This window comes from Corvus kubaryi, unplaced genomic scaffold (assembly GCF_017639235.1).
Source record: "Corvus kubaryi isolate FWS band 111438036 unplaced genomic scaffold, C.kubaryi_AGA036_p1.0 37300, whole genome shotgun sequence".
In the NCBI taxonomy this organism is placed as follows: Eukaryota; Metazoa; Chordata; class Aves; order Passeriformes; family Corvidae; genus Corvus; species Corvus kubaryi.
The window spans coordinates 15363797-15389012 of NW_024581093.1; the positions used below are offsets into that span (position 1 = coordinate 15363797).

Genomic DNA, 25216 nt, shown 5'->3' on the forward strand with positions numbered 1-25216 from the left:
TAGTGTCTGCAGGGAATTAGGATTTGAGTAATTACTGATTTTTGCTGGGGGAAGAGTCTGCAAATCTGCTGTTTATAGCTAAAATGTTTTATCTGACTTCAGTAGTATCTGTGCTACAGAGAAGGAAATCAATGTTAAAAACACGTTACCACATAAACCCCTATTTTATTTAGTTCAAGTCAGTGGATTTGTACCAAGGATGAGTTTAGACTTGTTTAGTTAAAATTGTTCCCTACTGCTTTTTTTTTTCTTACATTTCAAATACATGTTTATTATAGTCTATTCTTTTCTAACACTTCCACAGGACACATTACAGCAAAAGCAATTTGCTTGGAAGATCATCGTGCACGAGTCAACACCTCCTTTTGTGGCCCAAGGACGAAGCCTTTAACTGAAACAAAACTGTGCAACACAAATCCCTGCCCAGCATAGTAAGTTCTCTGGGGTTTTCTGCCTGCTGGCTGTGCCCTGTACCTGGCTGTGCCACGGAAGGAATCCTCTCGGGGGCACACAGAATTGTTTGCCTGCTGGATGAACCCCTCGTGCTCTGTAACGTGAACCAGGAATTGTTTAAGATTTTCTGCCCAGATTTGGGTCTGATGCCTAAAGCAGGGGCTCCTGGGGGCTCTGTCCCTGTGCTGGGGTGACACAGAGCAAATCCAGCTTTCTCAGGGGCTCCTTCTGCCACCTTTGCTCATCTTGAATCACTAAGCCCATTTCCTGAGTAAAGTGCTACTCCCTGTGTGGAAGCTTGGCCCCATGACTCGCATTCCACATATTAGGTTAAAAGAGTCTTGTGAAGTGTAATTAGTGATATTTGGACAAAATGTCCCACAGCGTATTGTGATGCCAAGAAGAGGACTATCTAAACCAAACAAGCTGTGAGCAAAGCTCCTGGTGCCCACAGAAATAAATATGAAGGCATTGCCTGTGTGAACAGTCCTATTTTCTAAAAGATGTAAGAAAGGTGAGATGCAAAGGAAGACATTGACGTATAAATAAGCACTTAGAATCCAGCTGGTCTAAATCAATTTCAAAACTAAGGGAGTTACACTGATTTATAGTAGCTGAAGTAGGGGTCCTTTGGAAAAAAAAAGTGGTGTGCTCATATAATTAAACACAGTATTATGTGGCTTAGGATATAAATGGATAGATTAAAGGACACGGTGGCCATCTTTCTTCTGCTGGTTATTTCACTTTTGGATTCCTGGCTTTGCAGCCTCAGCGTTATTTTAATTTTATATTAAAGACCAGAAAAGCTGTATTATGTTGGACAAGACATTTAAACCTCCAGAACAGGGGATTTTCTAAAGGAATATGTTGAAAAACTTCAGAGTGTTTCAGTCAGTGGGAAGTAAATACTCTTGAAGATGCATTGAGGCAGAAGAAATGGAGTAGGGGTCTAGACCTGGCGTCATCTGCTGGTTTTACTCTGGGGTGATAAAAGCAACAGTAAAAGCAGTTGGCTAAGCCTGCTCCATACTTCATAAAATGTCCCATTTAATGATGATTAATAGGAAGCATTCCTCATCTCCCCCAAGTCCAGGAGAGGATGGTGGGGCAAAGCAAAAAGATGCGTATGTTCTGCAGTGACTTTGGTTTTACTTAAAAATCTATACTTTGCAATATGTTGAACAAACTGAAAAATAGTCCAGTAATAGTTTGGAATTTCCTGCACATTTAAAGAGTACAGCAGAGTACACAAAATCCAAATGCCAGATTACACACTGTGACCACAAAACGATAGAGATAAGGTTTAAATAATGGTACCATGTGACACGAGAGCCCCACGTTACTGCTTCAGCAGTTTCTTCAGATTGCCTTTAGCCACATGATTTTCTCAATACCAAGTTTAAGTAATCTTTGTAGCCAAACACAATCTTTTCATATGCAACTTATCTTCTGCCAGGACTATTTTTATCCAATGAACACACATGTGTATTGTCTGGGATGTCTCCAGGAGCCTTTCTAAGCTCTTTCTGCTTACCTTTGTTTTGATGTGGCATCATTATGCTATAAAGCTCCACCCAAATCAGATTTATTTATATTGATCCCACACAAATTTTCTGTGTCTGTTAACCTGAGATCCTGATGTATTTTGAACATCCACTGATATATATTTACCCTGAAAATGCTGGATATCCATTTTGACACACAGTACAATGTTTTCATACTGAAATCACAGCTCTTCTGTGATTTACTACTTTAAAACAAAATTAATGAGTTGAACACTAAAAAGAGTACAAAAAGAAAAGATGTAAAAGCCCCAAGCACCTTTAGGAGAAACTAGTTCAACTCACTAATTCATTATTCTTAAAATCCTTAGGATATATTAATGTATGGAGCATCTACATGTAGGACCATGCCTTAAATTAACAGGTTGCCATGCAGCTGAGTGAAACTGTGCCAGGATATCTCTGCTGAGGAATCTACCCAGAAACTCACAGCATGTAATATTTCCCATAAACCCAAGACTGCCAACAGGGAAAAAAAAAAAAAAATTAGGATTAATAAATACCATGGAGAAACAAAAGAATGTTTAATAGCCAGCAAATAAAGCAAACCCAGATACACCAGGGAGAACAGGCAGGGGAAGGAGGTGGCAGATGAGATACAAGTATGTTGGTTTGGGGACATAAGAGAGGCTCCAGACTTGTAAAGGTCAGTGAGGAATAATTGCTGCATAAGAACAAAGGTTGATTAGTCTGAGTGGGACCAAACTACTGTCCCACACAGAAAGGCACCAGCACTGCACACTGTTGTTGTTGGATTTCAGAGCTGCCATATCTGGTCATAATTATTTAGTTATTTGAGCTAATGAAAGATTCTCTTGGATCACATCCCAGATAATCTTGGAAAATGGAAGTTTACTAGAGGACATTAAAGTAGGTTTATTGCCCTCTCCTCTGTGAAGAGGAGAGCTTTCTGGGCAGTTATGGTGAATAAACTCTTAAAATGAACACTTTTGGTCACTCTACCAATGACCATTGTCAGAAACATCAAGGCAAACTAATTAAAAGTTGTAAAATGGATTAAAACTCTTTTCCCAGAAGTTTGTCATTCATATTTATAAATCAGACAAAAAGGAAACTTCTGATGTGTTCTGGTATTACATAACGACTGACTTTTCACATTAATATTTTTTTGTCCTTAAATTAGTGCCTTTTACATTTTTCAGTACTTTTGGCAGTTCCTGAAGTTGCTAGACAATGAGAGCTGGGATTTCTTCTATTCCCAGTGACATTTTTCAAAAATAGGCTTTTTATAAATTTTTTACAAATTAAAATGAGCTTTTTTTTCAGGCAGATGTGAATAGACAGGCAAATGGGATGCTGTGCATCTTTCATCCAGGACAAAAAAACCTTTCTTGTCATTAAAATTGTGTGTAAGCAGCTATTCCAGGGGTCCCAGGATTGATGCTGTGAGAAACTGTGGAAGCAGGATAGGTCAAGTGGTCAGATGTGAGACAAGAACCTTTTCCATGACATAAATTATTAAAAATTTGTCAAAGTCTTTTAAAATCTTCAGTTTAATTTCAGTGCTGGGTCTTTGAATAACATTTCTCAATGAGTAATCATATAGTCATTCATAATTTCTTCTGTTTCTTCACTTCTCTTTTCCTATCTGCTTGTGATTTATAGTCTTACATTGGGAGCCTTCAAGGACAGACACTTGGCTGCATGTTTGCAAAGTGTCCCACAAGAGCTGGGGACCCACTCAGTGCTTCAAGAATAGAAATAGTGAGCAGCTCCTGGCATTTCAAAACTGAACTTAGCCCAAGTAACTGGCAATAGCCCCTCAGACTTTGTGTCACTTCAGGGACATGACGTGGAGCTGCAGCAGCCCTGTGCCTCGAGCACACATTGCCCAACAGCTTGTGCTGGTTAAATTGCCTGTGTTTTATTTGGATTCTACATCAGCTGTCTGCCAGATTTATTAGCCTGAGGACATGTAAATCATTGAGTCAGAGAATCATAAAAAGACAGTGTGCTTTGGGTTGGAAAGGACCTTAAAGTTCATCCCATTCCACCCCTGCTATGGGCAGGGACACCTTCCACTATCCCAGGTTGCTCCAGGCCCTGTCCAGCCTGGCTTGGACACTTCCAGGGATGGGGCAGCCACAGCTTCTGTGGGCAACCTGTGCCAGGGCCTGCCCACCCTCCCAGGGAACAATTTCTTCCTTATATCTAATCTAAACCTGCCCTCCTTCAGCTTAAAGCCATTTCCCCTTTTCCTTGTACATTCCCTTGTGAAAAGTCCCCCTCCAGCTCTCTTCCAGGCTCCCCTCAGGTGCTGGAAGTCTGCACTTAGGTCACCCTGGAGCCTTCTCCAGGCTGAACAACCCCAACTCTCTCAGCCTTTCAGAGCCTTTTCATTTCCTCAAGACACCAGTGACAGGACTGCTGCTTTTAGCAAGCAAGTTCTTTTTGATGAATAATGGGCCTTGGTTTGACAAATAAAGGTTTGACAGAAATGCCAACATTTGTCACCCTGTGTGAGCATATCTCAGCACAAACAGGGTTGGTACATACTCAGCTAAATTCTGTCTTAGCTAATTACATCTTCTAATTATATCTTCTAAATACTCCGCCAGCCTCAACAGCAGCATCTCTCTCAGTCCCTGTGGAATTCCAGATTCCAGGTCAGATTCATAGGCAAGCTGGTTCTAGTAGATAAAAGTTATAAATAAACAATACTTGTTTTTCTAGTTGTGTGACTTTCATCCCTAGCAGAAAGTCCCATGCTTTGAAAATAGATTATGTAACTGCAGCTTTTTGATTGCTTGAGCAGATACCAGTCCAGCAGGAGATAGGCTGAGCAGAATTCCCTGGATAATTCATGTTTGATAGGTGGCTCATTTGTATCGATTTTCTAAAGCTAATTGCACTCCTGTGTTTCTAACGTGTTTCCTCCTTTCAGCTGGTCAGCAGGTGAATGGAGCACGTGCAGCAAGTCTTGTGGAGGGGGACAGCAAAGTCGTCTTGTTCAGTGTGTGCAGAAAAGGGCTTTCCAAAGAGAGGAGGTGGTGGCCCATTCCCTGTGTCCTGTCAGCACCCCAGCACAGGTGCAGGTGTGCAGTAGTCAGGATTGTCCACCCGAATGGAGCCCTGGCCCGTGGTCTCAGGTAATTTGGAGAAAAACATACATTTTTGTCTGCTGGCATAATGAAAATACTGCAAAAAACTCTTCTCAAAAGGAAGAATAGTGCAGACTTTGTGGAGGTCAGTGCTTTGCAAGTGGCTTAATTCATGAAGATAATATGTAAACCATTTTTGTATAAACACGTGAACTAAATGTGCATTGTAACCAGCCTTCAGAAGAGCTGGCACACGATGGCTTCCCAGAAGTGGGCATGTGTTGTTCTTTTAGGTGCATACAAACAGATGGATAACTCTTTCTGGATTCATAATTTAAGGCTCTATGAATTCTTCATAGAGCCAACAGCCCTCTATGAGATTACTTCCGAAGCAATATTAACTTCTCTCAGAGATGGCAGGCAGTCAAGGAATGAAGAAATACTTGGGGTTAGAGTTGCATGTTAATGCACATGCATATATGGATTGTGGGTTGGTAAATTTGTGATTTACACATTCACTACTTACTTCTGTGCTTTGCCTTTGTTAGAGTAACTCTCCTACAAGCAGTGCTGCTGCAGGTATTGCCATGAGGGCAGATTCCTGTGTGTGCACACCCTGCTTTACACAGCTACCTGACACTCAACCACCTGAGCTAAAAACCACACAACACTCAGCTCTGCTCCATCTTTCACTGTGGTTGATAGTGTTCATGTAAGGGTAAATGAAGCACTGACACATTTGGGATTTAAGAGAGAGTTGACAGTACCCTTATAAAAGGACCTACATTCATTTTATTCTTCCATCCTTGTTTAGTGAGATTCAAGACGGATTTCAATTAGCTGAAAAATGTATTACTTATGTGTTCTATTCTTGGTACTGTTGCTCTTTGGGTGTTCAAGAACATCTTGATCTCAGCACTCCCAGCTGAGCACGAACTGCCCTTACAGGGAGTGCCCTGTAATGCACCATAGCAGATGAGTAACTACTCAACAGTCCATCACAACACTCAAAAAAGAACTTTTTCTTCCAGTGTATCTGAAGGAAACCTGAGTGTGGCAGAAGGTTATATAAACCAGGTCTTCAAATACATTCACACTTTCAAACTTCTTTTCCTCTTAAATAAATAAGACAATTACGAAAAATCCGTCTTCCTCCTCTTTAAGAGGTGTAAAATTCAAGTTGGGATTTTCAAATAAGCTCATAAAAATTAAGTTCGTCAGTGCTGCTGAAATGTAGTGAACAGGCCTATTGAGCAAGTTAGTAAAGATTTTAAGATTCAGCTGAAAACTGTTACATTGCAGACTTAAAGATGTTAAGAGGAAAAAAGTGTGTAAAATCATAGATTCGCAGAATGGTTTAGGTTGGAAGGGACCTTAAAGCTCATCCAGTCCTGCTCCCTGCCATGGCCAGGGAGACCTTCCACTGTCCCAGGCTGCTCCAAGCCCCAATGTCCAGCCTGGCCTTGGGCACTGCCAGGGATCCAGGGGCAACCACAGCTGCTCTGGGCACCCTGTGCCAGGGCCTGCCCACCCTCCCAGGGAACAATTCCTTCCTAACATCTAATCTAAACCCAGCTTGTCTGCACAAATCAGCGTCATTTTAAATGAAAAGATCATTTTCTTTGTTTGGGGAAGGGTTAAACGCACAGATTTTCAGCGTGCAGGTATTTCTGCATATATTCCTCAGCACAACTGTGCTTTCATGAAATCTTCTAAAAACATTTGTAATTTGATACACAGAGTGATTCTACCTTGGAACGTGCCCCATAATTATTAGTAGAAAGAACAGTAAGAAGAGGATGCAAGAAGGTAGGAAGCTGGCAGCATTATTTCAGGGCTTTTCACTTAATTTCATCACAAATGGCTCATTCAGGCATTTTTTTCTATGTAAGGCAGTGAAAACCACAGCGTGTCTGTTCCACTGAAGCACGGCTCAGCAATGCATATTTATTCTGGTGACTCGTCCTAAGCTACAGTTGGCAACTCAAATATCTCCTTAATCATTGTCTATATCAGATTCTGTCTTGTGGTGAGATTCCTTTGGTGAAGGAGTTATGTATGGATTCCCTGGGCAGTTTTCTCTGCCTCGATCTCATCCCTCTAGGCGAAGGTGAGGACAAAATGACAAATAGCTGAGAGCATTTTGCCATGGGAGATTCTGTGATGGGAGCTTAGGACCAGCTTTCAACTATGCTGAGCAGGGAAAAAAAGCATTTTGCTCACAAAAGCGTTTTGCTCACAAGTCCAACTTAAGTCATCTGTGGAAGAGAGATGTTATTTGTCTGTTCTACATGGGGGCTGAGAGAGTTCACAGCTTACATTAAGAAAGCACTTAGGACAACGTTTTAGAAGTGACACACTGATGTTACTGTATTTACCAATAGAATTTCAAGTTTACTTATATCACGATGGCAGCTGCACAGCGCATTAGCCATGCTTTCTGTGCTCTGCTGGAAAATGCAAATAATGCCAATTTTCATTTCCTCCAGTCAAATAAGTGTTTCTTTCCATCACAGTGCTCCAAGACTTGTGGGAGAGGTAGTAAGAAACGGGATGTCTACTGCAAGAGTACTGGCTCTCCTGAGGTGAAAATCTTGCCTGAAAGCATGTGCAGCACAGAGCCTAAGCCTGAGTCCCAGCAGACCTGTGTGCTCGGACGCTGTCCCAAAAATGACCGCCTCCAGTGGGTGATTTCTTCCTGGAGTGAGGTAAAGTGGTGCAGTTTCATTGCTCACTGCCTGCCCTGGCTGCTCTTGGAAATGTTGGCTCAGGGACACACACAGACCACGGGGAGGAAAGAAAGCTGAGCTGTTGTTGGAAAATCAGGTGTTGTAGGCGAGATGCTATAAACCCCAGATGTTGATAGATGTAGCCCAATGTCTTTTTTAGCCACTGACTTGAGTTCATGTTTCAGTTTACACTTCACGGAGCGTGGGCTTTGTGGGATTAGTTCTGTGAAGCTTTTGTAGTGCACAGTTTGGGGTGTGTCCCACATCACACACTCCCCTTTATCTGTGTGTGTTTGTGAGGCTGCAGAAGCTGTGCTTTGCCTTTGCAGTGCTCAGCCTCCTGCGGGCCCGGCCTGCGGCGGCGAGAACTCAAATGCGGCGAGAAAAGCATCCACGGGAAATTGCTCACCTTCCCTCAGAGGAGATGCAGGAACATCAAGAAACCAAACACCAACCTGGAGGAAGCTTGTAACAAGGGAGCCTGTCCATCCCAGACATTGTATAACATGGTGTCTGGCTGGTATTCCTCGCCCTGGCAGCAGGTAGGAATGGGAAATCAGAGGTGGGATAGCACAGAGGAGCTGCCTCCAGTGCTAACAGTCCCTCCTGCACGGAGCCATTCCCTAAGGAGGACCACACCAGTCAGCCACTGAGATGGGATGCAGCTGGTCCACATCCATCATGTACTTCGGTGCAGCTCACTTCTTCATCCTGAAACTGAAGAATGTCACCTAAAAACGTTATTCATGCTTGAGAGGCACTACATTCCACACTCATTTTCCAACACTTTCTTCTCAGTCTTCTTCAAAGTGCACTGTGGTTGAACTACTGCATATCTCTATGCACAATATATTTGAGCATCTGCACAGATTGCCTGGAATTCCCTAAATACTGTGATTAATTGTGGGATCAGTCTGTATTTGTTTCTACATTCTTGCAAACAAGCTTCTGTATTTCTGGAACTTATCTACTTTATGAGTCATATATCAATGAGACATGCACTCATTTAATAATATGTACGTGAAACAATGTATGCCTGACAATTGCAATCAGATGAAAATGATCACATCTATCTTAAGGACAACTTTTCATGAAACACATACAACTAAAAGGCTTATTAATTTTAAAATACTTCATAGCTCTTCCTGCAAACACATAGTGGTTTTCCCCAGATACTGCCATAATTATGGTTCCAGTGGGAGTTTTATCTGTGTTCAGGCAGCAGGGTTGGGCCCAGAGGCTTAGACATCAAAAGAAATTGATGCACACAATCAGGGACAGGTTTCTAAAATGTTCTGTTTCTGTCTTGATGCCTAAGTAAGGAACCAGATTTTCAGCTGAGTCCTTAAATAACCAAAAGACACACGTCTTTGAAAAGTTGGCCCTGATGGGGATTGGTGAACAGCAGCACACCTGATCCTGCCCTCTCTTGCTTTGAAAGTCTCATTTGAGGCCCTTGAAAGCTCCCTCTTTGGCTTTCAGGGGCTCCCAGAGTCTGTGCAATGAAAGACAAGGTTTTTTTTCCCCTCTGCTCAGTGCACGGTGACCTGTGGCGGGGGAGTGCAGACCCGGAGCGTGCAGTGCCTGCTCCAGGGCAGACCAGCTGCTGGCTGCCTGCCCCAGCAGAAACCAGCGGTCCTGAGAGCCTGCAACACCAACTTCTGCCCAGTCCCTGTGAAAAGAGGTAAAACTCAGCTCTAGATTGCTGCAGCAGGCTTAGTTGCTTAGAGTTCTATACCCAGCAAACATCACCTTTTCGCTACACCACTGATCTGGTCTGTTCCTTCATAAATGTTTTTTTCACAGACTTCCAGATTTACAATAACTCTTTGATATTAACAGCATCTCTCTTCACCAAGTGAGCCCTCTTAAAGCAAACTTGGGAGTACAACTGGCACTGGAGATTTTAAAAATAGGGATATGTTACAAAAAAGTCTGTGAAAAAGTCATGCTGTTTGGTTCTGAGCTGCACCTTTTTACTGTCTTGTTGAATAACAGGCATTCTATGCTGGTACTGTTTTGTAATTAATAATACCAACTTTGGAACTAAGCAATAAGAATTTGCCATTTACTTTTAGTCTTTCAGATTGCATCCAGATCCTGGGATTCCAAAATGTCCTTCTTTTCTTACTGCTTCTGGCCAGTGCATGACATGCAGTCAGAGAACATGAAATTAAGGTCTCTCTCCACTTTCATGTCTGCTCTATCCCTCCACCTCTTCAGCATGAGAAGGGAGAGGGGAGCAAGAGGTTTTGTGCCACTTGGAATGGCAGAAGGGGAATTCTCTCAGCACCAGCGCAGACAGAGAGTGGTGCATTACCCCATTCCAGAGATTTGCGTACAGGATGGTTACTGTTTGTGACTCCTTCCTAACTGCATGAAAAAAGCTCATGGAGGCCCATATTTGTCCCACATAATCTGGTTATCTAGGCGTGCTAAAGCACTTTAAACAGTAACTCAAAATACTGCACATTAATTGACTTGTTACCTTTTTAAAACTGGGAGCTGGAAGCAACCTCTATAAAACATAGGCTGGATTGCAAGAGAAAGGTGGTAATGGAGCTGGGAGCAGAGGTCAAGCTCTGGCCCTGCATCTTGTAAATTGACATTAACCTACCACCCCCACGTCTGCCCCAATTCCTGACATTCCCTGTGAAACCCAGTGAGATCCTAACAGACCATTCTGCTGCATCAGCTCGAGACATGCAGGGTATCAGCCTCATCTATCAGGGGACCTGAATCCAAACAAGGATATGGAGATGAAATGCTCCTAAAAGGGCTAAGTAAATAGTTCTGCTGTTTTTATCAGTAAATGTTGCTAACACTTCAAATTAACATTCCTAAAAGGTTCTGCTGTACTTTGGAGTTTCTGTATAACTTCCTTTTCTGTTAGGATATAGCAAGGACTTTTCTTTCACCCCTGTTTTCCCCTTTTATATTTCATGTCTGAAGTACTGTCTGTTATTAATTTTGGCCTTGGCCTGTTTCTCTCTCTCCTCACATCTGCAGGAGCCCTTTCCCCTTTATTATACCTGGGTCGTCAGGCTCTAGAGATCAATTATCTCCTTGCTGCTCTCTAACTTTCTGTCTAAAGCAGCAGAAAGAGAGGAAACCAGCTGTGCTGGAATCACATCGAAGCAAATCAGTCTCTATTATCAGCCATGCAGCTCCAGCTCAGTGATCACAGACAAGAAATTAATGTTTCAGGGAGAGTTTGCACACTTTCCTAGACAAACTGGGTCATTTCCATCCTGCTCTAGATGCAGTTACGGTCACCGTAACTCATAGTAAATCCAGCTGCTTTGAATGAATGAAAATCTGAACAACTTATAAATACTTGGGTAAATAGAAATAAGGAACTGACTGCCTGATCCCCATCCACTGAATTTTGTGGGACTCTTTGTGTTCCTTCCAATAGTCCTTGGGTTAGGTCCCAATTTCAGCCCTACCTCTGCAATATTAGTATTGCCCTCTGATCTTCAAAGGGGGCATAAAGATTTATTATTGTGGCCTCCTCAGTGCTTATACTTTCTTTTTAAACAGTAATTTTTATTTATTTTTTTTTTAATTCACCCTTTCATAGCAGGAGACCTCCTTCCTGTCCAGATCAGAACAGCTTTCCTTCCTTTGTGTGATGTGTGCTTTTCATCTGTTGTCTGCTTTGGGTCCTCCCAAATTCTGTCTGGTGGCAGCAGGTGAAGGAGTGGGAAGGCTGGTGCTGAACTCCCAGCTGGATCCTTCCTGACACTCCATGCAGAACAGAAAGGCAGTGCAGTGGAGTGGGAAGGCTGCAGTTCAGTCCTGAGCTCCCCAGTTCCTGTTCAAGAGACGTATTTTCTTTCCATACCATTAGAATTTAAAGACAAGCTCATATTTTTAAAACCTGAGGGGAAAAATGGCATATTTTAAAAGAATTATTTTTATTATTAAATTATTTTATTTTTCATTCAAATAAATTTGAGGGTGATAAAGGCATACAAATCACCTTTGCCATCATATGAAAGGGAACAAAAAAAGAGCAGTGGTGATTAAACCAAAGAAGTTCCTATAGAGAGAGGGAAATGACTCCTGGCCCACGGAACATGCAGAATTTGTCTGCTCTGTGAGGGAGCATTTATCTGCTGTGACTCAGTAACTGACCTGAGAATGCAGACAGTGGTGGCTAGATTTTTGTTCAGTCTCCTTGTAAATTCCTTTTATTGACCATGTAAACAGTAGTTCTGAGAGTTGAATGAAATCTTTTCCCATGCTCACAGGAGATTTCAGTCTAGCTATAAATTTTGCTAAACCCCATTGAGTCTTACTGGTCTCTCAGACATGGTGAATTTGTTTATAAATCACCTGTATGAATCATCACTCTGCTCTTTTAAAGAAACATAAACCATCCCCTGCAAAACTGGAGAGAGGAGCAGATATGAGGTGTTTTTAAAGCATTGGAGCTGTGTGTATAAATGATATCTGTACATAAATTGAAGAGAAATAAGATTTTAATTGAAAAATATGATTTGGCTCTATTTGTAATTAAAAGCTGGGCTCTTGAGAACTAACCTTGGTTAGTCAGTCTCTTCTCCCATTGCAGTTAATTAAGATTTTGGCAACATGGCATAGTCAAAATCCTAAGAGCCTGACTCATGACACCTAACTGAAGTGTCTGAGAAAAGAGATTTCTGAGCTTCCTTGCAGAGTGGAAGAGAGAGAAACAAGTCCCTCCAGAAAGTGCTGGAATGCAAGCACAGAGCAGAGCACTTTGTGCAGGGCCCAGACATTCCGAGTTCCGTGAGTTCTGTGTGCAGGTAAACTCCACGTGATGATGATGCTGGCAACCAGCAGTTGGCATCAAGCATGGAGTAGGTTCATTTGTATGAGTGCCTGGCTTTAGAACAACAGTTGTAATCAAAGATGTAAACACGGATGGCTTTTTTTATCCTCTAATGTGGAACTTCCTCTTGCTTTCCTGAGCTACAAAGTGTGCTCCAAAATTTTTAATTCCTTCAGCTTTTGACCCCAGTGCAATATTAGCTCTATCTCAACCAAGTTAACAAATCTCTTAACAAAAATTTAATGTGTCTTAAGTTAAAGCAAGAATCTAGTATTTCTAGTAAGCTCGTTCATGTTTCCTCTTCTGTGAATCGAGTCACCCATCGTGTTTTTAACATTACCAAATGCATACAAGGGTGTGGGATTATTGCAGACTTGCTAAAACACAGTCTTACCATGCTTGGGTTTCTCTCCTTCAGATGATCCTTCTTGTGTGGATTTCTTCACTTGGTGTCATCTGGTGCCCCAGCATGGTGTCTGTAACCACAAATTTTATGGCAAGCAATGTTGTAAATCATGCACGAAGAAGAACTGATAGCAGCGTGTTATCTGAACCCTTCAGTGACAGGATTCTCTTCTTCAATTTATGTTGGAATTATCTTTGCTTTGAGGCAAGACATGGTGCCACATAAACCACTGATGGAAGAGACATTTTTTCTAAGGGAATGTCTGAGGTACAGTAATTGTTGGATATATGTTGAAAAAGGAATGTTTCTTTCTTTTTTTTTCTTAATTTGCTGACCTCACTAAAGCACAGGGTACTATGGATCACTTGAACACTGTGACTCCAGGGGAAGTTCTTCTTTCTTTAAAAGTGTCATTTTGCACTGTCACATGTTACGAGGAAGAAATTAAGGCAAGGGAGCCTTTTCTGGCTGATTTACCAGAATGCAAAGCAGGAGAGCTTGGCACCTGGAGGAGGAAGGCTGCAGCGTGGCAGCAGGACAGATCACACCATCAGAGGCGTGTCCTTTCCTATTTTTGGTGACTGTTGTGAGGGTGAGGAAGCTGTTTGCTGCCCTGGGGGGACATCCCGATGGCTGTGGGCTGGAGAAGGCAGCGTCACACGTGTGGCTACCAGAAGTAAATAGTGCACTACAAAGATATATGGTGCTTCTCTACCAGACTTGCTGCTGGAAAAGCAAGTTTTGCATCATGCTAATGTTTTTATAATTTTTGAAGAATTCATTTTCTGCTTTGTGTAGAAACTCAGAGGTGGTTAACTAGTAACTTGAAATGTATTCCTAGAAATATGCAGCATTAGAATATTTGGACTTTTAATATTGCTGTGTTACAAGTAAAATAGATTTTCATATTTCAACTAACTCAAGGAACTCAGTTTGATTGAGATCAATGGTTATGTTTTCAACTTTCTAAGCTCATTAGATATGTAATTTTAAAGTTTAAACTTGATATTTTAAGTAGTTTTGTTTCAGAAGCTAGATTGTTTGAATGCCAAGATACTGAAGAATGTCTTCCTTCTAATCTCAAATATCTCTGCAAATTTTGATTCATCCATTACCCAAAGGAAATAACAAGAATATTACACTCCATTAATTCATGCTGAACTTCTCTAAACAGTTATTTATTCACATTACACAAAAAAAAGCATGAAAAGATAAGTGGATTATTTACTCTTACCAAATAAAGGTCAATTCTATTTTTATACACTCTCCTAATAGTCGTATTTAGTTCAGAATTCACCAGCAAACAAAAGAATGGTAAACATGCCGATCTTTGTGGCCATTTGGTATCAAGATGTTTGATGGCACCATGTATCAAATGGTGCCATTCAGAAGGTTTCTGCATCGAAAAACCCCGACCTATTTGCCAAACCCATTCTGAGACAGAGCTGTGTCCTACTGTAATTTTCTGGGGAGTGCCTGTGAGGGGCATATTTATCTAATTCCACCCAATCCCACAACTTCGTTTGATGAATGTAGTTCAGTTTGAGTGTTTTTTTTAAAGTATGGTTTCAGCGTAGGATTAGCCAGCTCAGCACTAATGCCAGACAGTGGTCATTTAAAATTAGCAGTTCCTTCTGAAACAATTTAAATTAAAAACATGTATTCTGTGATACTTTAGGAAATGATTGGAAACATATCTCAGCCTAAACTCCTCTGTCTTGATATTGGATATTGTGTAATTATAACCTTTTTTCTAGGAAAACTACAAGGTTGTTTTTGTTTTGTTTTTATAATTGCGTCCTTTTTATTATTTGATGTAAAATAATTAATTTATTAATGCATAGCTTTTCCTTTATATTTCTCTGCTCACTTCCTTAAGTGACAACTGAGGAAAGAAAATGGTAGTGTCACAAAGTATGAATTATGGTGTAAAAAAAGCAAAAACTATAAGTGTAATATTTAATTATTTTATAAGCTTTGTAATAAAATACTCTAACTGTTTCATTATATTTGGAATTGTAAAATTCATGAATAAAATATGGAGGCTATAAGTAAATATCAAATCTTATAAGTGCTGTATGCATTCCCTTGTGTTGATTGTCCCATTAGGAGAAGGTTATCCCATCTTTCTGCTGCTGTGTAATTGGGAAATGTCTGTGAGCTGTTCTGTGGAGGGCCAGTGATGACAGCTGCCCACAGGAGAAGTCTGGACCCTGGGCAGTGGCAGTTCAGCCACCGTGGCTGAGTGTGACCTCCCTGCCCAGCCCGGCCCGGCCGTTGGGGTCTGAAGCGGGTGGATGTTGGTGGGGAACAGAGGATCCGAGTGTGAACAGCTGGGATGATGGATGGGGGATGGAGGTCATTCCTTTCAGGCACTCAGAGCCAGGCCTGTGTGCTGGGGTCATGTGAAACTTCCCTGCTGCTGAAGGTGCCATTGTCCTGCGGGTCAGGAGTGCAGGGCTGGGTGTTCAGCAGGGTGACCACTCTGGAGGTGCCTTTTGAGAGCAGAAGGTGTTTCTCATTTGAACACTTACCCCACCATTGAAACAGCTGGGGTGGCTGGGCCCACTGCAGGCTCAAAAAGGCAAAATGGACAAAAATTCATGGTTTTATTTGCATAACAACACAAAAGCTAAAATACACAGCAATACACGTGCAAGACAAACCTGAGCTGTCGCTCCTCTCAGCAAAGACAGTGGGAACTTGTGTATCCCAGAACCAGCAGGATTCTTCCCTGCGTGTCTTTATCTGGAAGGTGGTATTCAAGATAAGGAGCCTCACTCAGCACAGCAGGAGGTTTTACAGCCTCTCCCATCTGCCTGGGGATACTTGATTTTCCTGAAAACGGCTAAGAACTTTCCAAGCCAATCCCTAGGAGGGACTGTATCAATTCACTGGATCATTTCAGATATATTCTCCCGCATATATTGGTGCTTTTCTCTTCATTCACAATCACTCAGTGCTCTCACAAGAGCCAGATATCCAGAGGGCTGTTGATAGAAGTACTGAGATGCCTCTGACACACAGTACAATCCAGTAAGCAATAATAGATCATTCTGCTCCTGAAGGACTCCCAGCAAGAGCTCTTTGGGATGGGATTTGGACTAGTGATTTGAATAATTAATATGCCCACACAGGAATTCAGACTCTATAAACTGCTTAGTGTTCGGGGCTAGAATTTTGGAATTAAAATGAACTGATGGTTGTCAGTGAATTACAGCATTGGAGGGGGATGTTGAAAGAGGAAATATTGCATAAAGATGTGCTGTTGTGTGCTTGGATCCCCCCCAAGTCCACAACTGTTTTATTGCTGAGCCCTTACAACAGTATTTGGTACACAAGGCTTGGCAGTTTTCTAGAAGTGTATTGCTGCAAGGCTCACTTTATAAAGCAGAATGGGGTCTTTTCACAAAGGAATAGCTCCATTTCCTGTAGTCAGATTTCATCACTCAGGTAAAGGATGCATCTGCCCAAAACTGAAACAGATATTTAATGAATAGGTTGATTGTGTAAATCAAACTCAACTCTCTCCGATGCCCAGAAGACATGAAATGCTGGAGACAGATGAATGTTTCACTGCATGCGGTTTTATGGTAACATGATCCATATCCCATATTTCCTTTATTTTTCAGCAAATCCTATTCAAAAGCATCAAGAAAATAAATTAACATTATTATTTCTATTGTAATTGAAGTGCAGCCTTACTGAGTCACTAGGATGCCATTGTGTTCAGGGTGTGTGCACATGTCATGAGGGGCTCACAGTCCTGAGTGTGCAACAAAATCTAAGGAAAAGATCACGTTATCAGGGAGCTCGTGGTGATTAGGAGGAAGAGTGCTGCTGGTGGTTCACTGTCTGTGTGGGCAGTGCAGAATGTCTCCAAGGCAGCTCTGTGCAGGTAAGATCTGAAGGAGCAATACTGAGGAACTTTATCTTGACTTTGCATTGAAAGCAGAAATGAGGTGTGTTCAGTGCTGAGTCCTAACCAAGATAGGGACTGTCCTGAGAGGAGAGAAATGCACCTGGATCATTCACTTGCCAGTTATTGGGGACTGAGAAGAGAGGATTTGGCAGGGCAGTAAGCCTCCTTCTCATCAAAAATGTCCTGAAATAAGGAGATGCAGCTTCCAGGAGATGCTTTAAATTCCTCCCCAGGCACTACTGCATGAACATCAGCCAAATCAAGCTGACCTCCCTGCCTGCTTCCTGCACACTCTGTGCCACTTCTGTAGGTATTCTTTGTCCCCTGCTCTTCAGGACAAATCCAAGTCCAGGCTGGGCTGGAATGTGTCCTTTGATGTAGATCACACTCTGAAGTCCTTCACCTTGAGCTTTCCACAGTCAGTGGCAGAGGGGCAGTGGGGCTGAACTGATCCTCAGCTCTGCAAAAGGCTCTGATGCAGGAGGTTATTGACAGCATCTGCCTCACAGTGCCCAGGGGAAGCCACAGCCTGTGCCTGGAGCACAGGGAATCAGAAACACACTCTGGCCTTCCAGCAGCCAGTGCACACCAGGCAGGGCTAAGGGAAGAGGTGCAAACATCTGCCAGCTGGGCTGAAGTAGAGACAAAATCTGAATTCCTCAATTCACAATATAATGTGAATTAAAAGCAGTTTTCCTTATATTCCCTGAAGGAAAACATCTATTACAGGACCTATGCTTCAAGCTACTAAATACTTTCTGTTTAATAATAAGAATTATTCAGTCATGAACAGAACCTGTTATAATTTCTGGGTTCTGCCAGTGGAGGCAGGAACCTTCAGCTAAGTTCTAACTTCCAGGCTTACTTTGTAAGCATTAAATCGAGCTATTGTCACCATAGATGTCAGCCTTAACACTGCAATGTGCCTACTGCAAATAAAGACAGATCTTTAGTATCCCTTGGGCTGCCAAACATCAATTTATTATGTTCTGTTGTCATAATGTTCACTTATCCTTTCATAATAACATAGCAAAGCTGGCAAAAAAGCTCACTCAAGAGGAATATGAAAAGGTTTTTATGGGAAATGTTTACTAGTGAAGCTCTTACCTGTGGAGACCAAAGAGATTTTGGAGGAAAGCATACACAAGAACTTCCTCTATGGGATCTTCACCTTCTCAAATCACCACAGCATCTGAATTTGGTCTGTCTGATAGGACAAACTGAAGGGATTTTCCCCAAAGCGGGAATGCCCTACCAATACTCTGCTTCCATGGAAATAGTGGTCCTCTACTGTCTCTGTTTAGATTAGTTGAAGACAGGATATCTGTTAAATGAATTTTCATGTTCAAAGACTTTAACTGTACGGCTCTGTCCATTGATATTTTAAGTGTATCAGAACATTTCACTCTTAGAGAGATATTGCCTGTCAGCAGAAAGCTCATCAGCTCAGGTTTTGTAAAAATAAACTGCAGATGCCAAGTTGCCTAGAACTACCATGACTTACTCTGGGCTTTGCTGGTGTGTGGGGAAAAATCAACCAACACAATGACAGGCTGTAAGCTCAGCTCTCTCCCACTAAATATAGGAGATACTTCTTCAAACTGTATCATTTCCCACAATTTCATTCAGAGGGGGTTGGTGTCCACTTCCAAAACACTAGTTGCAAACCCAAAATTGTGTATAAACAAACTGGAACATCTCATTTGAAAAGCATGCAGCTATTGATTGAGGCTGTCAGGCAGTGTATGGGCCGGTGATATCCACTGACCATGTTACGCAAACCTGAGCTGGCCTTGTGTCCTGTGGCCACTTAACAGCTAGTGCTGACTATTTATTTTGTTGTTTCTCAGTTGCAACGGAGCTTTTAATGAAAATCATGAACTTGGTGTAAGGTTATTGCTCAGGTAAAATCAAGTGCCAGGATTAGCCTGCTAATCTCCAGCTCCAGCAGACCTGTGTGATGTCTGGACATGGACTGGCGAGCAGAGTAGTGCAGCTCCCACAGTCTGGTGCAAACACTGAGCTCTCTGAGACACATTTTACCTCTGTTTTTCCATTTGCTCCTTAGCACAGTGACTCTATCCTAGAACTTGCACATCATTGAGAATCCTGCCCAGTTTCCCCAGCTGTGCTACTAAAGAGTAAGGTACTAGTAAGGTAGTGGTATAAAGAGTAAGGCAGAGCTAAAGCCCCCCCTGCCTTCATGCCAGTGCAGGTTGGGTGAGAGCACTGGGGAAAAAGCTTCACCTGAGGATGCAGAAGCTCATAGAACTGCTATCCCTGCCCTCTGGCAGTGGGAGGACAGTCCCCCATGTCCTGTCACTCCAGGCCCTTGCCCAAAGTCCCCCTCCAGCTCTCTTGGAGCTTTAGGTACTGGAAAGCAGCAATAAGGTCACCCCAGAGAGATTCTGGGTATTGGTGCAGGTATTTTAACCTCTTCTACAATCTCCTGTGAATTACCAGTTTTGAATCTTTGACCTTCTGTATTGACTCTGCTGTAAGGTGGCAGATGGTGTTTTTGCAAGTGCTGAGGAAGAAAAAGGAGAAGTGGAACAGAAAAGTGGATCCTATCTGGACTCAGTGATTCTACACCTGTGACATAGCAGCGCGCTGTGGTCAGAGACTGGATTTACCAAGACAAGTGATCACTTTCAGCCCTTGAACCGCCTCTCTCTGGGTCTCTCTATCCAGTGTCCCCTTTGGTTAAATGGTTCATTTTATTTAGGGCAGGCACAACTCACACCTCATGTCTGTATAAGGGCAAGTGCTGTGGGTCCAGTGTTAATGTGTTATGGTACTGATAACTGCTCTGATCTGCTGAGAGAGCGTGACTTAGAGGGAAACGAAAACTCTTTTAGTTCAGAGTTCCCTCTAATCAGGCTGGTTTTAGAAACTGCCACCCAAACTCTTCTTATCCACATATATACAATATATATTGTATACTTACAGACTGTTTATCTAGATCTTGTTTTATATAAGGAAAATAATTAAGGTGGAAAAAACACCCAAACTATTCTGTATGTGCTATGTCTTCTTATCAGGAAGCAGCCAGACTAAAGTAGTTCCCCAGCTTCCTAGATTGCACAATCCCACTTTGCCCAATAAGAGTGCTGCAAGAACTGGGTTGTTCTTGGTGCTGGCTTTTGTAAATGCTCTTCCCTGAACTTCTCATTAACCTTCTGGACCTCATGCCTACTGGATGGATCCCAGCCAGCATCCTCCACTACCAAAGGACTCTTTGAAAGGAGAGTTTACACCTCAGGTTCCAAATTGATTTGCTGTGGCACGCTAACTACACAGAAGAGGAAGGCAAACAGTGGATTTGCCTTTTTAAAAACAGCAGTTGATTAAAAAATAAAGTACCAATAATGTGAGAATCATACTGTCTTGAAACCTTCAGACATTTTGGCACATAGCTCTGTCTCTCTCGGACAATTGCATCCCCTTTTTCACTGCTTCCCTCCTCCTGTTCCAGAGCTCCCCCCTGAAGCCATTGGGGGGTGGGAGCAGAGTGGGTTGTGAAGTGTCCTGGGATAATCCACTTTGACAGGGAACTGTGCTGATTAAAAGTTATGGCTTTGGAACAGCAAAGCTCCCACTGCTGTCCACGTAAAAGTTGCTGCTTTCTATTTAAACCTTAACAGTCAGATCTAATCAAGAGAAAATAAGGACGTTTTTGTGAATTCCATGAGAAAAATTCCCCTCAGGTGTAGGTTGCACAGTTTGATCAGCTCCAGTATCATGTTTTAGTGTTTCATATTAATCCGGCCGACTCTGAGCCAAGAATTCAGCTTTCAAACTTGCCTGATGGCCAGGCAAAAACATTTTGGCAATTTGTTATTATTTCAGTTAAACTTACAATATGCAAATTAAGATTTATGGCAAATGAGGACTTAAAACTATGCATTTATCTCCACGTGGAAAAGGTATCGTGTAGTTGCAAGGTGCCAAAAAATACCAGAGCTGGGCAGAGAACGAGAGAATTACAACTCCCAGAAGGCACTGGAGGGCTGTACATCAGCATTTGGTGTCCTGATGACAGGAAACAAACTATTTCACAGTCTGAGATTTTCTGGAAGATGCGGAGTTGACCCAGCCCTCCGACTAAGTATCTCATTTCACTGTTTCCAACTGAAAACTGTTAAAGTGTCAGGTAAATCTGGGTTTTTCAACAAGGCTGAACTAAAAGAAAAATTATTGTTTCATGGAACGTAAGTATCCTGTTGAAAACACAGTGATGGGAAAAAACTGATTAAGTACAGATAACATTTATATTCCTTTCTATTCTCCCACCCTCTCCCTCGTTTCCCCATGCAGAAGCAATTAAGATCATCCCCAGCCATGTGCCAATTCAGCTTTGCTGCAATCCCAGCAAGGCAAAGAGACAAGACACTGCCAATTCCTGGCCTCCTCCTCCTGGGGTAGTCCAGAGGAGCACAAACCATGCAAGTCAGATCCAGAGGTGCTCTGGAGAGATGCATTTGTTGCTGTGTGGTCTAATTCCCTGCTCTATGTTCTGCAGAACTGAAGACAATAGGATGACACATGGACTGGAGATAGATCTGTGCATACTTTCCTTCCTAAGTCAGGGTTTCCAATGAAAAGCTTTGGAAAACTGAAATACATGCCCAAAGTTCAGCTCAGCCTGAGCCTTGGGGTCCAATTTTCATCTCAATCAGAAATAATTTCCCTTAAGTTAAAGGATCCATAACCACACAACACCAGTGCACACAGGCCAGACTCAAGCCGCATCTGGCAACAAGGGCTTGAACAGGAACAATGTTCAGTGAACAGCACAGATTTTTTCTTTTCAGAGGTTTGTCCCCTCACACGCAAACCAGAATTTCCAGATTCTGGAAGCTGCTCTGCCTCACTGTCCTAGTTTACTGGAAGAAAAAAGCAGCCTTCATTACGCACCTTATTCCCTATTTTTACCTAACAACTCCTAGGAATAGCTCACAGAATTTGAAAAGCTGGCTGTAAAGGAACTCATTCAAGCAGGGCTTGGACTCAGCTGATATAAATACATAATTCTGACTCGGAGAACAAAACTGGTTTAACCAAAAGGATCTGGTGTCCAGGGCGTGTGGGGCTGGGTTTCCTCAGCCCTGCCCTTGCAGTGGCAGCTGGTGCCTGCTGTGGGAGGATGCTCTCCAGTGCCCGGGCAGAGCAGGGCACGGCAGCGAGAGTGGGTTAGAGAGCAAGTAGAGAGCAGGGAGCAGACCATGTGTGTTCTTAGACAGCCACCTAGTGAGTTTAGGGAGGAATCAAGAGCTCCAAGAAAATTCCGTGAATTCTCACAGAGGATGGACTTACACTGCAAACACAGTGCTAAAACAGTGCTAAAACAGTGCTAAAACAGTGCTAAAACTGCCAAACTTCACTGTTCAGTGCAGAGGGGCTTTGTCAGGGAGCTAGCAGAGCAAAAGGGTGCTTCAATTACTGAGCTGCGAGACAAGATTTATCATCCCTCTGTGATTCTCAAAGTGAATGTTTGGGGAAGAGTTCAAGTATTGAAAAAGATGCCTGAGCTTTAAGTGAATTTCAGAATTCTTTTCAAGAAAAAGTGTATATATATATATGGTTTTATACGTCTCTTTATATATATATGCATATATATATATATTTGTATGTTTATATATTTATATATATATATATATATATACGCACTCCTCACCTTTTTCTTACATACCCAGTGCTAACTCAAAACATTCCTGTTCACTGAAAACAGAACATCATGGACATCGTGCAATATTAAAAAAGGGGCAAAGTCCAGAGGGATAGAGAGAGAATCATAGAATCATTCATGTTGGGAAAGACCTCTAAGAGCACCAAATCCTACTGTAAGCCCAGCACCACCACCATGCCCACCATTATACCATGTCCTCAGGGGCTGTATCCACAAGTTTTTAACCCTTCCAGGGATGGTGACTCCACCAGTGCCCCTGGGGGCTGGCACAGAGAGCCTGCTTCACTGCTGTGGTGTGGTGGGCCGTTTGTGCTTAACCAAATTTGGCTGTGGGTGTGAAATTAGCAGGAAGTCTTTTGAGAAAGAAAGGAGAACCCCGTGAGCCCAGTTCACCTCAAAACCAGCACTTGCATTTGTTAGTTGTGTGTGCTGAGTTCCAGCTCTGTGAACAAAAAGGAAAATGAAAAATCCCTTAACTATAAGGATCTACAGAAAAAACATTCAGGTATGACTTTTGGAGTTTGCTTTTGCAGAGTTACCCCAGGGAGATGTCTGACAAATCTACACACTCACTGTCTCCTGCTCTGGGTGCTCACAGAGCCACAACATGCAACTTTATTGCTGTGCTAGAAGGACACAGAATGTGTGGAATTATAATGAAGCAGCCAGAGTCAGCACCTCATCAGTCCAGTGGTTACCTATTAACCACTGCTCGCTAAATTGCGTTTTGCTATGAAGTTCCCAGATGGTCTCTCGTGGGATCAACTGAAAGGGGAATTTAAAGAAAGATCATCTGAAACAAAAAATTAAGGTACTTGTGGAAAACATTATCAAAACCGTGGTCCTGCAAAGTTTCATCCAGTATCAATATGCCATAGATCGGCTGCAGGGAGGTGAGTAGGTCATAGAAGACAATTAAACCCTGATGATGGTACTCTGTTTGGGAGGCTGTAGAATTTCTACATGGATATTTATTGCCTCCCAAAACTCTCCCAAAACAGAGAACCGCCTGGGCTGCAGATCATGTCAATCCTGATCCAATGCTATAGGCTTGACCATACAGTTTCTTTGTTCTCTTAGACTTGCAGTGTTTGTAATCCCCAAGTCTAACAATGTAATAACATATTAAAAATAGCTATGAATATGCTTTGAATTCCTCTTAGAAACATTAGCTCTACATGCCTAATTAAATATCCTTGACACACACAAAAAATAATTGCAAGGAAAAGAAACTTCTCTCATGAGGGCCAGATGATTTTAATTAGGTCTCACTCAAAATCTTCCTCAGCTCACATGGCTCAGCTCTCGGCAAAACACTCAGTTGCACTGAGATGCCATGCTGTGCTCCTCTTCTTTCCCTTTCACACTGGTTGCTACTCCTGTGTCCCAGTTTCTCCCTCTTCCTTAAGAATTTACCGTCCTCCAGCCCTCAGAGCTCGGGTTCTGAATGCCCCAGACATGTGGGGCTGGGGCCATTTGCTGATTTCTTACTTTCCACACCTCCGGAGAGCCGGTCTGCACATATGGTGTGATTCTGTGTACAAGCTGAACATATGCACAAAGGTTCCACACCAAATCTGTGGAGGAGCAGAAGCAGTATTTATTTATTTATTCCAGAGGAGAGTTACAGCCCCTTTATCCTCCCCCAGCCAGCAGCAGGTCTGCTATTAGCCCAGCAACTGGAGTATGAACTCAGATCTCTCTGCCTTCCTTGGAGGGCAAGAGGGGCTAAATGCTGATGGCAGCTCAGCAGAGCCTGAAGGGCATTCCCAGAGGGAAGGTGGGTGCCACCCAGCAACAGAGATCCTGACAAATTCATGCTGCTGCCACCACAAACCTCCTTCTTCCTCTCTTGTACCCTGGGAGGGATTTGCTGCCGTGGTGTTCTGACACTGCCCAGACAAGAGAGACAGGCACTTTTCAGTGTCTCAGTTACAGCTCAGATATTTAAGGTGTTGGTGTAAAGAATTAGGGCATCTCTAAAGCACATTCTTCTACCTCCCCTTTTCCCTGCCACAGTTATTAATAGTTAATAGTAAAATTTGTACTCCATGAGGATTGAAATGATATGGATACCCAGTTTGGTCTAAGGAGTTCTTTACAAATACTAGAATTATTTAATCCACATCAGCATAACAGATGTTAGTTGTCATAGTTAGCAAAGTCCTGCAGTTCTTTCTTGTGGGATTTCTCCTTTCCTGGCCCTGAGCAGTTTTAAGCCTGGGCTTTTGATTTTTTTCATGTGTGTACTATGGGTCTAAACAGCATTGTGTCACGAGCCTCAACCTGGCCCTGAATGGCTTGTGTTTACTGCAGTGTTTTATCTGACATCTCAAGGGGTCATTTTAGATCTTGAAATGACTTTTGAATGTTTTTTTGTTTGTTGGATGGTTTTTAAATGCCAGATCAGGGAGTCTGGCAAATTGTAGCACACAATATTAAGTTCCAGGTGTTGGAAAGGCTTACAACACAGCACACAGACCTTCTGAAATATCTCCACTGCAGTGTCATCCTTCTCCTCCACCTGAGGTCACCCACAAGTGTCCCCCAAATGGCCACTGGTTCCCAGCACTT

The 25216-nt window shown here is 42.5% G+C and overlaps 1 protein-coding gene across 4 annotated transcripts in view; it reads left to right on the top strand.

Moving 5' to 3' along the window:
* ADAMTS18 (ADAM metallopeptidase with thrombospondin type 1 motif 18) overlaps positions 1-15099 on the top strand; it is a 77192-nt gene extending 62093 nt beyond the window's left edge. For all 4 annotated transcript variants that reach the window (XM_042027634.1, XM_042027638.1, XM_042027635.1 and 1 more), the window contains 6 exons: positions 305-431; positions 4921-5125; positions 7594-7785; positions 8136-8348; positions 9343-9490; positions 13044-15099. In XM_042027634.1, the coding sequence (XP_041883568.1) occupies positions 305-431; positions 4921-5125; positions 7594-7785; positions 8136-8348; positions 9343-9490; positions 13044-13159 (1001 nt within the window). In that variant the 3' untranslated portion in view covers positions 13160-15099. The remainder of the gene's footprint in view (positions 1-304; positions 432-4920; positions 5126-7593; positions 7786-8135; positions 8349-9342; positions 9491-13043) is intronic.
* Positions 15100-25216: the final 10117 nt, after the last annotated feature.